This window comes from Amia ocellicauda, chromosome 15, assembly GCF_036373705.1.
Source record: "Amia ocellicauda isolate fAmiCal2 chromosome 15, fAmiCal2.hap1, whole genome shotgun sequence".
Classification (NCBI taxonomy): domain Eukaryota; kingdom Metazoa; phylum Chordata; class Actinopteri; order Amiiformes; family Amiidae; genus Amia; species Amia ocellicauda.
This window is the reverse complement of record NC_089864.1, coordinates 19,850,455-19,864,789: the sequence shown is the minus strand read 5'-3', so window position 1 is coordinate 19,864,789 and position 14,335 is coordinate 19,850,455. Positions and strand designations below refer to the sequence as shown.

Here is a 14,335-nt window from a genome sequence, read left to right as displayed (position 1 = left end):
AGAATTAGCTGAGTGAAGACAACTAACAGTGTTCCCCCTTAAGAACATATTTACTACGACTCTAAATGATCACTACTGTAAATCAAATGAAATCCTATATCTGCAGGCATCCGTCTATATAAAAAAGCACCCCTCCATTGGGGTAAAGAGTGAAACTTTGATAGGAACCAGCCTTTTCCCCAGTTGGTTTCACATTGGGCAAGTTTTCGTGTGACTTTTTTTTTATTTGAGACATTTAGTGTAAGACAAATAAACCCTTTTTGTGTATTATACTGACGAAGAATTGCTTCCTGCCCAACGTAATGTAAATGCATGGTAAAGCCTGGGGTTCGTTTTTCATGCTTAGTGTTTTGGTGCTTTGACAGTTCAGGCATATGCAGTTTCCATGCACACATAGTTGTACACATGAGTGTCACACCAGGATATCCATGTCATAAAAGAACAACTTAAGCATTTAATGAATCAGAGGTTCGTGTCATTTGTCACCATTTGCAGTTTTATCTTGCCAATGCTTTATTTTTAGTTTTTTAAAGTTCTATTATAAGGATCACATTCTTATGCAAAGTTTGCTGACATCATAGGACTGGTCTTCTGGTGTAGCGGGCTTGTTTCTCTGCTTGTGGATCTGTGTGGAAGCGCTCAGGACTTGTGCCTTGGGGTCTGACCGCACGTGTTACGGCGGGGCTGTGACCGTGGATGCAGAGATGAGAGGGGGTCAGAGGGTCTTTGGGTGTAGCATATTTGTTGCTGTGCTGGTGGAGTTATGCACGTGAATCACTCAGTGGCACTTGCACTTTTCTAATTGTGTAAACAGACCATGCTATTGCATGACGTGTCACAGCATGTCACAGGTATGGTGAAGGAGCTGGAGTGAAATACACAAGTTGCATGCTAGCAGCACACCACTGCCAACCATTAAACTGCCCCCCAGCTACTCCCTTTCTGTCATTACAGAATCCACTGAAAGGATCTAGTCTGTACCATTGGACTCTAACATTGGCTTAATCCCATTTAGAAATAAGCACGACCTCATTAACCATTTCACATGAAATGGGGGTTTCCGTGTGAAAATGTGTGTGACAATCCTCTTACTCACATGAGTGAGTGCGATTGACCTTGTCACACTCCCTGACAGTGTCTTTTTATTCTTTGCCACAAACCTGATTCGGTCAAGCTGCCCGAATGTGCATGTGAATCACCCGTCCACATGTCAGGCAACACACATGGAAACTATCCCACCGACACACGCCGATGAGTGTGTCTATGGAAATGATTGGGTTGGAAAAGGCCAATAATCCGTGACGTGATTGTTATTGAAAAGTAAGAGCCCGGTTAGTGTTTTCCACAGATTTGAACTAGAACACAACAGACAGGGCCTCCTGAGCTGGTGGTTTAATATAAAAGGATTAGCCAGGAGAGACTAACTAGGGAGAAATCTACCCAGTCTTGCAGGTGAACAAGGTAATTTATTGTACAAGAATGAGAGACACCATTGGTACTAGTATAAGAACATAAGAACATAAGAAAGTTTATAATCGAGAGGAGGCCATTTGACACATCGTGCTCGTTTGGTGTCCATTAATAACTGAGTGATCCAAGGATCCTATCCAGTCTATGTTCCCAAATTGTTTGAGTTTGGGGAGTTTGTAATGACTCTCTCTGTGTGAAGAAGTCTCTCCTGTTTTCTGTCTTGAATGCCTTGAATATATACAGTATACAGTATATAATTATAGTTGTTGTTTTTATTATTATAATTAATATCCTGTGTATCATGTTAGTGAGAACATTGCACTATCCTCAATATTCCCAGACAGTTGTGTGGATTCCCACTGTAATGCTGTATAAACTGTAATACAGGAAGGTATCACAACATAAGGAGTCTGCACACTACCAGAATAGATCCAGCAGGAATTAATGAGATTAAGTGAGCTCCCAAGTGGGTCCATTTCAAAACCATGTTAGCTGCCTGTCTGGGAGGACAAGCCCAAACGTCTATCGTTTATAGCTTTTCATGCTTCCATACCGTGATGGTATAATTGTAGACAAACAGGAAACTCCGATACTATAACTATAAAGAATGACATCTCAGTGTGGTTTCCAAACCTGCCCTTCCTGATCATATTTAGGTCCGTGTTTTTTATGTCTAGACACTGCTCCTTTTCTCGCTCTGAGTTTTCTGGAAGATATTAGCTAGATTTACTTTATTTTACATTTTATGTTTGTGGAGCTTTCAGAATGAAAAGATAATGCAATTATGTCAGCTGGAATAGGTTTATAGGAATTTTATCTTTAGAAAATGATTCCAGAAGCTGTTCAGCATACATACCTCAGGGTTCGTGTCTGAAAAGATAGCTTTGTGTGAGAATGAGGTCCGCATTTGAAATAGGAGAGCACCGTTTAATTGGGGGAAAAAGCTTTAGCTACTTACTGTTCTAAAATGTGTCCTTGTTTCCTGTTCTGTTTTTGTGCCAACGATTTTGTTTTATATTAATCTATATAGGATACGGATGCCTTTGTGAGTAAACATAATTATTGAATAACAATTAAAGTTTTCCAGTTATCTATCTAATCACCTGAAGTATGGAGTGTCCTTTTTCCTTCTTTTTTTCTCCAGGAAAAAGAAAATATGCCTGGGAAAAAAGTAAATATGTAGGCTTTAATATCTGTAAAGAAAGCTTTTTGAAATATGAAGGTCATTGATTAATCTGTATATGTATTTAGATAACCCTCAATTCGATATCTATGGCTGACAATAACCAATGAAACATGGGTGTTCATAAAAAGTTAATAATATAATTAATCATATATTCTCTTTTGGGGTTACTTTTAGATTGCTTGGCCTGCAACTCCTACAAGAAGGGATGAATGCAAATGGGCAGGAAAAGACATCTTGGTAAGTACATCACGCTATTTGAGACAATTGAAAGCTATTTTCTTTCTTTTTTTTGTTGCCCCAAGGATGGTTTCAGATAAAGGCTCCACAGTCCTTTAGTAGGCTTTATTAATTTTGAGGGAGCTTTTTCCCCGGGTTTGGCTTCAGTATTTCTGTGTCCTGCAAGCTTTAAAATGAAACTGGGTTAAAGGCCCTGAAGGCATTCCTGTCTTGGAATCACATCTGCCTCAAAGTATGAATTGATTTGCAAAAACTGGTGCACACAGCACGGCAAAGTACAGCAGTTTTACAGAACGGTGTTGAAATGAATAAACACATTAACACATTTTATGCGATTTTAGCTTATTCGTTTTGGATGTAACTTGGATTCGATTGAATTGTAACACATTACAGAGGTTTGAACGGCACAGAGAGTGGTGCTCTGTTCTCTGTCAGGCCAGAAGGCTGTGTGGAACACGTTTCACTAACCAGCTAGAGCAAGTTCAATTCTGACCATGAAAAGAGGTTTCCAGTAAAGTCTGGCTTCTTCGATGCATTGCCATTTTGTGTTTATCTGACATCTACTGGTGGTATGACTAAATTATCAAGGATTTTTGAATTTGGTAGAAATTAAGTGGTTCAAAATGTACTAGCATTTTATGTGAAACATGTCATTTTCTGGTGTCTCTTGTTATGTATGCTCTTACATGGCGTACTTGTAGCGTGAAAGTGTAATTACATGGTTCCTAAAATACACACAAAGCGGGCGACAGGGTATTTGCTAATGGAAAGACTACAGGGATCCCTGATTTCTCTTTTATAATTGTCACCTATACCTGTGGCTTTAATTAACCTTGATAGGATGATGGATTTCTGTATGTGTTTATTTATATACTTATCATTATTATTATTATGATTATTATTATTATTATTATTATGTAAATGTCATATTTTGAATCCAATTATAATATTCAAGGCCTTATTGTCCACTAATACCAAGTCATAGACATTGGTATAGCAATTCAGATGAAAAAAAGCAGATCATAGATTAAATAATGTGCTTGTGGCTGAAGAATAGTATTTTGCAAGATATTTATATGAATATGAATTTAAGTAAAATAAGTTAGATGGCAATAGTGGTAAAATGTCTTGTAAGTAAACAATTTGTTCTCTATTGAATTTTAAATGTGAAGCAATGGCTTATACTAACATTTTACTTTATTATTGTGAAGATATGCTAAAATGCATTGCATGTTGCTTAATTAATCTTTGGACAGACATATATATTTTAATATAAAATTGATACAATTTGCATGAAGGTTTTGTCTTGCTAATACACAGGCTATGTCCTTCACTGATTCAAATAATACACTGATAAAGACACCACTTTATCAAATGTAATGCCACCACAAGCTTAAAGAAAATGCTTTTGCTGAGCTTACAGTGTCAAAGATACACTAAAGGATTTATAGCTGTCCGGCAGTATATTTAACAATGCTCCAACCGGAACATGGTGATGTAACACAGACCTAGATTGTGTGGTGTGAATTACTCATGACATAATCACAAGTTTGAAAACTACGTGCCTAGTGGATTAAGCATGGATCACTGAGCCTGTTTAACGTTTTTAAACAATGATGTGGCTTTATTGTGAGTGGCAGTAAGAGAACGATTCCGATTGGACATTTTAAATTTGGTTTTAATAAGGAGAGCACATGTTGGAGCTTGATGGATACAGGATTAAACATTACTTGTTAAAATAAGCACATTTAACCTTTAACCGTTGAGTTTAATTGTGTGTTTTATACAGAAATGTAAATGCATGTGTAGCTATGCAAGTACATTAAAAGAGTTTCTGGTGAAATTTGTGACATATTAATATACCTTTGTTGTAATTAAGTGCTTTCTTAAATGGATGTTCATTTGAACTTTTCCATACATTTACTTATATCATATCATATCATATCAAGGGCAATTTTTAACAATAGTCATACAAGGCTATATTTACTGATGCAGCACTGTTTAATACAGCTAACTGCATCAGCTTTACAACCTGATTTAAACAATTTCTTCATCTCAGATGTCTGCACACATCAGAAAACAAGTATTACAGTTTTATCACTTTATTTTATAATCATTACAGAGGTTAAAAATATAATAAACAAAATCAAGTTATCCAAAGAGAGCGACTTTGATTGTATAAAGAAAACTAATATCTCTGAATTCTTGATTGAGTGCAAGATGTGGAAATTTGTTGTTGTATTTTTCCCATCCAAACCAATTTGTGAGGCTATAGCCTAGTAGAGATTCCATTCAATTTGAAAAATGTAGTAAATGAAAAGATGTAGTTTTTAAGCTACTTTTCACAATATTAAGGCATATATAAGAGACAAAGTTAACAATGGAAGTCTATGTTAATCCTTATGTTATTTAGCTGCATATGGAACTTTTTATTAAGTTACAGTAAGTATATGGAATGTATAACTTTATTAATTGAATCAAGTTTAAATTGCTCATTTAAATAAATCACCACAATAAATTAAAATATTAGTGCACCGATACAGTGCTGTTTACTCAGCTGACCAAACCTAAAACAATCCAAAGAATGAACTTCAGGAAATTATAATGTTCTTCTTGGGAGTACCAGGTTTCTTTTGAATTGCATTGATATAATTCCAGAACGTAACAATGTGTATATTATTGTTATTATTTTGAATGGCATATAGCACAGATAATTTCATAATTATGAGATTGAAAATGGTTAAATAATAATTACCAGGGCATGGGGGCATTTAAATTGACTTTGATCTTGTTATAGGAGTTTGAACTGCAGCTGTTTTCAGCATGTTTCTCAATTCATGCAAAACAGACTGGATAAGAACCCAGAAGAATGAAAACATGTTGGACTGGATTTTAAAATTCCAGTCAATGACAGATCACTTGCCACACATACACCCATCCTGGCAAACTGTGCTTCAAAACAGCATGGATACTATTTAACTAATGTCTTTCAGTGGAAGGATAAATTATATGACTTGAGTGAATTAAACATCCCCGCAGAAATCTCACAAGTTCCGCGTTACATGGGCAGATAAATTCCAACAAGATATTGCTCAAGGCACGTCTATAAAATATGAAAATTATAATAACAGAGCTTTTGCTTTGGTGGGGTCATATGGAAAATGTCTAGCTCTGTAGCTTTTCAATTGGGTTTGTTTATTTTAATTATTCAAACATAGATGAATATCAGGTAATCCCTTTAAACCAGTTTTCTGTCTGGACCGAGATTCACGAAAGAAAGAAAAGGTTGACTAACGCTATTTCTACTGAGCTGGAACAATGTCATTTTGCAGCCCATTGATACTAAATGGAATTACGGAGTAGCTGTCTTGTCAAAAAATACATAAAAGTCTGAAGGCTCTACAGCAGAGCAGGAAAACAAAGGGTCTTGCAGCTTATTTATGTCTTAATTGTTATACTCCCTACTATGCTTAGTCAGAGGACAATGGAGATGAAATATATTTAATTATATAAAATATATAATCTTCGTGAATAATGATTATGCATGATTGTTTAGCATTAGCGAATGAATTGTGAAATATGTAATTCTATTAGGTGGTGGGTTTAGGATTGAAAAAGGCTAAAAATAAGTGTATCCCTGTATCTATAGAATACAGACAATTTGATGTATTAGAAAGAAAATCGCACTCCTTATTAGTTTGAAGAAATGCTTGATGTTTTTATTTAGGATTATTTATTCTAATATTTAAGTACACATTAAATAACCGTATCCTGTTATTAAAATAAAAGCACCAATACGGCATTATTGAGGAGTGGAATAATTATCCAAGCTGAGTTCCAAAGCTTTGTGAAATGCAACTGCAGACTAACATATTGTACAGAAAATATGACACCTGCTAGCCTTTTTTACATGAAGCCTTAGATACCCTTTGTCAAGCAGACTTCTTTAATGCTGTCACTTTATACCCACAGGTAATTTTATGGCTTAGAAATTATTTATGATCTGGTTTCCCTATTGGTGTTTATCATCTCCACGGTTACTAAGTATACCCATGGGGGCCATTCATTGTCTACAAAAAGAGAAATTGAACAGTGACAAAAAATAAATCCAGAAATTCTGACATAATATGCAGCCATTAAAATGGAATGCAAATGAACATTGATTTGATTGTTTAAATCTCTGGGGGGCAGGAGCGGGAGCAATATGTTGTCGTGTCTGTTAGTTTTCAATCCCTACGGTTACTTTGTTTTTTATGATTTAGCATAATCAACACTTTCCTAAGCATGTACTTAAATAATGATAGTTGGCATTGTGACAATTAATCATCAGTAATTGGAAGAGTGGCAAACATGATTAAAAGATAAGTCCTATGTATACTGATATAAATATATGTGATATGTTGAAATTGTTTTTGAAAATCTGAGTGTTAGTTTGGCACAATATCAATGTAAAAAATGATAGCACGTGAATATACCTAGCATTTGCATTCAACAAGTCCAACAAACATTATTATATATTAAACACTGATCATAAACACATGATCAGGACGCACTCTTCTTTTCAAAATATATACAAATGGTAGACCATCCTTTAATACCTTAATTTGAATCACTTTAATGTATAGATTGATTATTTATACAGTTATTGCTAATAATAATAATATTGAGTGGAGCTGCGATGATAACTGAAGGACAGTCACTAAAGATACTGGGCAACTCAATAGTTGTTTAGAAGGGTAAACAACTCCCCAAGGATAACAGTCCAGCCCTACTGAAAAATGAAACCTTAAAACTTGAGGTCTTGGGCTGTGCACCAGCATAGTACAAAGACAAGTAAAGACCGTGCATCTGACTGTAGCCTATTCCTTCCCTATGGCAACCTATTGAGACAGAAGTGGTGACCAGTAATCTAACAGGGTTCGGTTGAACAGGATAGAAAGTGCAGTTTTCAGGCTGAAGGGCACCTGTGCGGAAGCTTTAACTAGATCAGACTCCAAGATACTTTTGTAGGTGTTTAAGGCCGACTCAGTTTCACTTAATTTACGTCATTTTGGGTTTCTGTAAACCGTAGGAAAAAGCTATGATTACAATATTATATGTAATACAAATATTAACCATATGATCTCTGGTTCAGTCTCACCTACAGCTATCCTGTGACACTGTATATCCATGTCCACCGAAAAAGCAGATTAGATTTCTATATCATATACAATATACCGGAGACAAAAATCCAACTTCCCTTTGTAACAGATGTTTACACAGATGGTTGTTCTTTATTTTTTTAACAGTTCTGGAAAGGTCTGCATAGCCCAGTGTAATCAGTGTGGCACATTGGAGCTTTGTGCTTTCAAACATGAAATGCTCACAGATAGGACCTTTGTGGAAGAAGCTCATTTGACTGTTTATTATTCAGGAAATGGCCAACAGAATAATCAGATTAAATATTTTAAATATAAATAAGACGCACGTTTGGAGGATAAACAATGGAACTGTTATTTAAAAAACTTATCTTCAATTCACAGATTTTAAAAACAGCTATTTTGACACAATAACCTTTTTATGTTTGTACCAAGAGAAAGGAAAATAAATTAAATCGACCTTACATATCAACAATTAAATCATCTCTTTCACAAAATAAATATATTCATTTTTCAAATGTCACTCAGAGTGTAGTTTGTTACAATTAAATATATCATCACTGCAGTATACATATGAATGTTTAAAATGACTGTGTTTACTTGAGCCTTTTATGTATTTATTTTACAATCCCTAAAGTGTATGAACTTACATATAAGTTGGACTAAAATGTGTATATATAATTTAGTACATATTTGTTCTTGTATTTGTATCTGGAGACTGAGGTGGAATCTATTGCCAATATGTTATTTTCAAATCATATCAAGACAAATATACATTAAACAGGTGGAAACAATTCAGCCAGGAAGAATTAAGGTCTTGGAGCAATATATAAACTTGGAGCAATATCACAAAGTTAATGGCTACACAAAGTATAGGATGTAACCACTATAAAAGACCACAGCAAGAAGAAAATTGGGGATTTCACCGATCAAAGCTGATTGTTTTTGTCTGCTATCTCTCCCTACAGAAAGAATGTTCCAATTTCATTAAAGTGCTGCAAACCTTTAACCAAACACACCTGTACGCCTGTGGAACGGGGGCCTTCCATCCCATATGCGCCTACGTTGAAGTTGGAAGACGTCCAGAGGTAATTCATGTATATACAAATATTTTTCAATGTTTGGCTTGTTTTTCATTAAATTCATTATTATCATTATTGTTTGTATTGTTTGAATTATTTCGAAGACAGTATTTCCTGCCCAGACAGCACAGGGCTAGACTCTACATAAACCCTCTGACCTCAGTACGGGAATCTCCGAGCCTCCATTTATGAAGTCGTATCAATCTGACTGTAGCCTGGACCAGATCATAATGTGACCCACCTGCAAATTCATAATTAGAAACACACTACTAGATTTTGGGTTTGCATTAAGTAGAATAAAGAATCCTGATTGTACAGAAAGATTCTTAAGAATGTCAAAATACATCACTGTCTCATGATTCTGAATTAACTGTAAAATTACAAAATTATTCCAGGTTTCCTGTAAATTCCTGTACAGTCAGAGCATTTTAAAGAATGGCATTATATATGTGTGTGTGCATATTTTACTTAATAAAAATAAAAAGTATTGCACTTAATGATAAAGAAAATATTTAAATAGTTTTAATAATATGTTGGTCATTATTTTATATTTATTTATTGTGATGTTTTCAGTTAGTCCATTTGTGTATTGTTTTCCCTGTTGGATTCGATCCATGTGGATTATCTATGAAGGATTTTTTCCCCATGTAATTTTGTCCTGATTAAGTGTAAAACATCAGGATCTACTTAATAGTAATACCTGAGCAATCACTTGTCATAACTTTGAGGGGAAAGTCACATTTAAACCGATTGTTCCCTGTTTAATAGACATTCACAAATTGCATTAATGCTTAAGAGGAAATATTGTAGTTATAAGAAATCTACAGGACAGGATGATTTTTATTATAATAGACAGAAACAGGTAATAGAGTTGTGATCCCTGGATTCAGTAAAGCATCTGAACCCTGATTGGAAAGATAGAGACATAATCCCATATCTACACAAGTTGGGGTCATTTATATATATATATATATATATATATATATATATATATATATATATATATATATATATAAAACAAATCCCTTCTTTTTCCATAGAAATACATTTTCAGTTTGATTTAATGAACAGAGAGTTCTAATCATATAGTTATATTTCAGACTCCACTAACAGGCCCATTTCCACAAAAGCCTGTCTGTGACCTTGTAGGCAACTCCTACAGATAAAAGGAAACTTTGTTATCAATTGTCTGATTTGTGCACCTCTTCCACTGGCAGTGTCGAGCTAGAGACAATTGAATGTTTTGAGAACCAAGTGCAAGTGTTAGGTGAGCTCTTATCCCACAGGGAAAACAACCCAGACTTCTCAAAATAGACTGAAAGGAATTTTGCATATCCCTTGGGAAAATACACATTACTCAATTTGAGTAATTGGGTTAAGTTCGATACATTCTGATTATTGGTCACATGTTCCATACAGTAAACAACTAAATTAAATAAATGTTCTCATTGTCCCACAGTTAATTATATTATTCATTTATTTATTTATTTTAAAACTGGTTTCACACATTTAGGAATGAATTATTATAACTTGGCCAATACTGGCACACAAACTCTCACAGATGAATGAATAAAAGACAAATTATGAAAATGAAAGCTTACCTGGTAAACTCCATCCCCATTATCCTAACAGAACAAAATCTTTGAAGCCGAGTTACTAACCAATCATTTCAGCAGCACTAAGACCATGGGAGCAATTTTTGTGCATTTGATACAGACAAATGCAACATTAAAATATCTAATTTCCCTAATGACTATAAAGAGAAGCACTGAATGACAGACACTACCCCGTTCTATAATAAACGGGATGTGGATTGTGTGGACTGTAAACTGAGATGTGTGTGATGTTCTGGGCTGAAAAGATTAACCTCTACAACTGATGTCGGTAGCTTGTCCATACATACATACACAAATCTAGGCTTTTTCATTCAAATGTTAGGAATAGGCTTATTCAAATGCAAAATCCTTATTATTTATTATATTTTTTCCAGTTCCCCAAAAGACTGAAACGTTGTCGGCTCCCGTGTTTGGTTATAGTCCAGGCGTAAGCTGCTTGGTGTTTACTACATTGAAGAATGAAAAGGGCAAAAAGACTTGTTTCATAAATCAATATTTAATACAGATTATTAAAACCAATAAGAGTCAGCATTATAATTAAGATTCTGGAACGTAGTTCAAAGCAGTGAATTACATTAGGGTAGCATTACTGATACTGTAATAAAGTCTTCATTATAAATGGAACACTAATATGAGAAAGGCTGGTGCTATGAATCTCTTCTGCTCTATTGATTCAAATAATTGATGTCTAAATGTACCTAAATAGAAAGACACGGCAGTGAAACATAAGTTGAAGAAAATGCAGCACATAAATGGTGTAGAGTAATTATCTCTTTACTCTTACACTTTCACGGTCACTCAGTGGTATTAGGCAGATATTAGAAATAAATACATAATGTTTCCTTCTAAGGAATATGAGAATTACATTTTGGAATATTTAATATTAAAACATCTAAAGCTTACAAAATCATAAAAAACCCACACACAAAAAAACATGCTTTTCAACATGAAATGATCACTTATAATTACAGTGTCTGTAATTATACACACTTCGGTTGACAAATCTCTGAGGATGCGTTTTATGGCTTTGCATTTTAACATCATATGACTTTACAAAGAATTCTGCTAAGTGCTAATAATTAGACATGGGCAATTACAAGCTTTTTATGGTTGAATAAACAATCACAGTATTATATCTAGACTATTAATGCCTCAGCAGATGCCAGTTACAAAGTCACTGAAATTTAATTTTGGAATATGCAAATGAGGTTGGTTAACACCTACAAATTTAAAACATTTTTGCTTAATATATTTATTCCCTGCATGAGTCACTGCATCTGCATGTTGTAAACAATGAATAGCCTGTGTTACTGTTGCAATTGAAATTTAAACTGTATGTAACACAAGGGGGCTATGAAAACAAGAACAGAATTTCATTTTTTGTAAACCACATGGACATTTGGTTCATTTGCACTTTTTGTCAAATATATTTGTGTGTGTGTGTTTTGAAAAGTTAATTGAACCCACAATACAGCCTCTTAACTGACTACATGACACTTCATTTCACAGTACAAATGAATGCAAATTGCTTCTGTATTTTCATAATTTTACCAACCTAATAAACATACCCAAGATACTGCCTACACTGAATATCTTATTTATATTAAATGTGTAAATTCACTTACTGGGATGTCCCTCCTTTGCGCCAGATGAGGTCAGATTTTGTTATTGCCAGAGGAAGAACTATGTATAGTCATTTTTGGCTCTATATATAGCCACGACGAATATTGTGGCTCACAATGACCCTATACTGGATGAAGCAGTTATTGAAAATGGATGGATGGATGCATGCATGGATGGATGGATGGAGGTCTTATAAATGACATCAAGAGAAAATGTCACCTTAATTGATAGTCAATTGACTGTACATATGTTATTGAGTGGTTGTTGATTAACATGTCACAAGATGTATGCCCTAGACTCTGAATTGAAAAGAAATTGAAATGTCACCTTAAAAAACAATCATAGTAAACTTGTGTTTTGAGGATATCTAGAGCAGAATAAACTTACAGGACAATGTTTGTATTGAGCACGTTGTTAATTTTGGCAGATTTTGAGTAACTCTGTCACATAAGAGTATTTGAATGTAAGGACAAAACCACACAGCTCTGCTTCCTCATTTATGCTGGAATGAGATGATGAGAGTAGGCAAACCCCATCTGTCTAGGATACAGAGGACTTGCAGTTAAAACTATTCATGCTGCCATGAAGAAGATTGTAGTAATAAAAATGAATAATGATGTAATTCATTGTGTTATCACTATTATTGTCATGATTAGTTGTTCTAATAATGGTAAAGCCGCCGACAGCACAGCAATTCCCATTATTGCTTTTAGGCTATATAAGCACTATAGGCTAGGTGTTGGTTTTGAACACAGGCACTTTGTTGAAATATTAAAAGAAACACAAAAATTGTACAAGTATATTTACATGTCAATAATGTAAAGTCTGAAAAATGTACAAATATTTTTGATATAATACATTATTTGTCCATATTATACATATATTCATTTTCATACACGATTGATTTGTATAATAAGATGGGATTAGGAAAATCTTACACTTCAAGAGGACAACAACATGGCAAGAGAGCGTTCTTTATATGGGGAAAGTGGAGGAGGTCTTGTTATTAAATGGCATTCTGAACGAAAATCAAATTTGTATATATGAGTGGTCTGTATGTTATTAAGAGAGTGCACAGTTCAGTTATATATGATTGTATTTGTATTTATTTTTTAGCAAAGATTTTCTTAAACAGACACAAAAAAGTTATATGATTATGGATCTAGTATTGGATGGCATTAGATATGCAACTCATGCTTTCTCTTCTACTCTCTACTTTCATCATTTTGTAAAGGTTAATTTCCTTGAAAGAGACAGAGAACAAGGTGATATATTACACTTGACAACAGTATGTTACTCTGTCAAATGATTTTAATTGTCAGTGCTTTTGGAGAATTGTTTTTCCCTCGCTGGCGATGCAAGTTCAATCCTGTTGATTGAATTCATTGTCTTGTAAATGAGTGAGTTGGCCCTTCCTCTGCCTTCATTAATCAATGCTGGTAAACTTGCCATTTCCACTACACTTGATCCACAATAATGTTTTAATTAGGATGCTGCTGAGTTAATTTGTGCTGAGACATACTGTCTGAAACTAATGGCTCTTGGTTTCAAAGGAATTGAAAGAAGTCGAATGTGTTTCCCCGCAAGCATGTCCAACCAATAAGATATTTTCATATCATAGATTGCAGTGTGCTGGTCAAGTGTGACAGTTGTCTAGTTTTAAATGATTCACTGATTGCTCCTTAAACGATTTGGTTCAGCAAATGAAGTAGAAAATTGAAAATGTTTCACTGTACTGAGTTCTTTTAATTGATTATCCTAAAGTGGAATTGTCATTTTCATCCACAAAATGTCAATGATTCATAAAAGACAATTACTGAATGACATTTTTTTTATTACACTATAATTTTTGCAATTACTATGGAGAAAATAAAAACCGTACACTTTAATGTCTTTTTAAATGTTTTATGTTCCCCTCCACTTACGACATAGTGTAGATAATAATTCAGATATTCCTTGTGTTCCAATTTGTGAACAAGAAAT

At 34.3% G+C, this 14,335-nt stretch overlaps 1 protein-coding gene across 2 annotated transcripts in view; it reads left to right on the top strand.

Annotated features, from left to right (window-relative positions):
• The window catches only part of sema3ab (sema domain, immunoglobulin domain (Ig), short basic domain, secreted, (semaphorin) 3Ab), a 120,368-nt gene that overhangs the window by 82,115 nt on the left and 23,918 nt on the right, over window positions 1-14,335 (top strand). For both annotated transcript variants that reach the window (XM_066723651.1, XM_066723650.1), the window contains 2 exons: window positions 2,831-2,893; window positions 9,000-9,119. In XM_066723651.1, coding sequence (XP_066579748.1) covers window positions 2,831-2,893; window positions 9,000-9,119 — 183 coding nt within the window. The remainder of the gene's footprint in view (window positions 1-2,830; window positions 2,894-8,999; window positions 9,120-14,335) is intronic.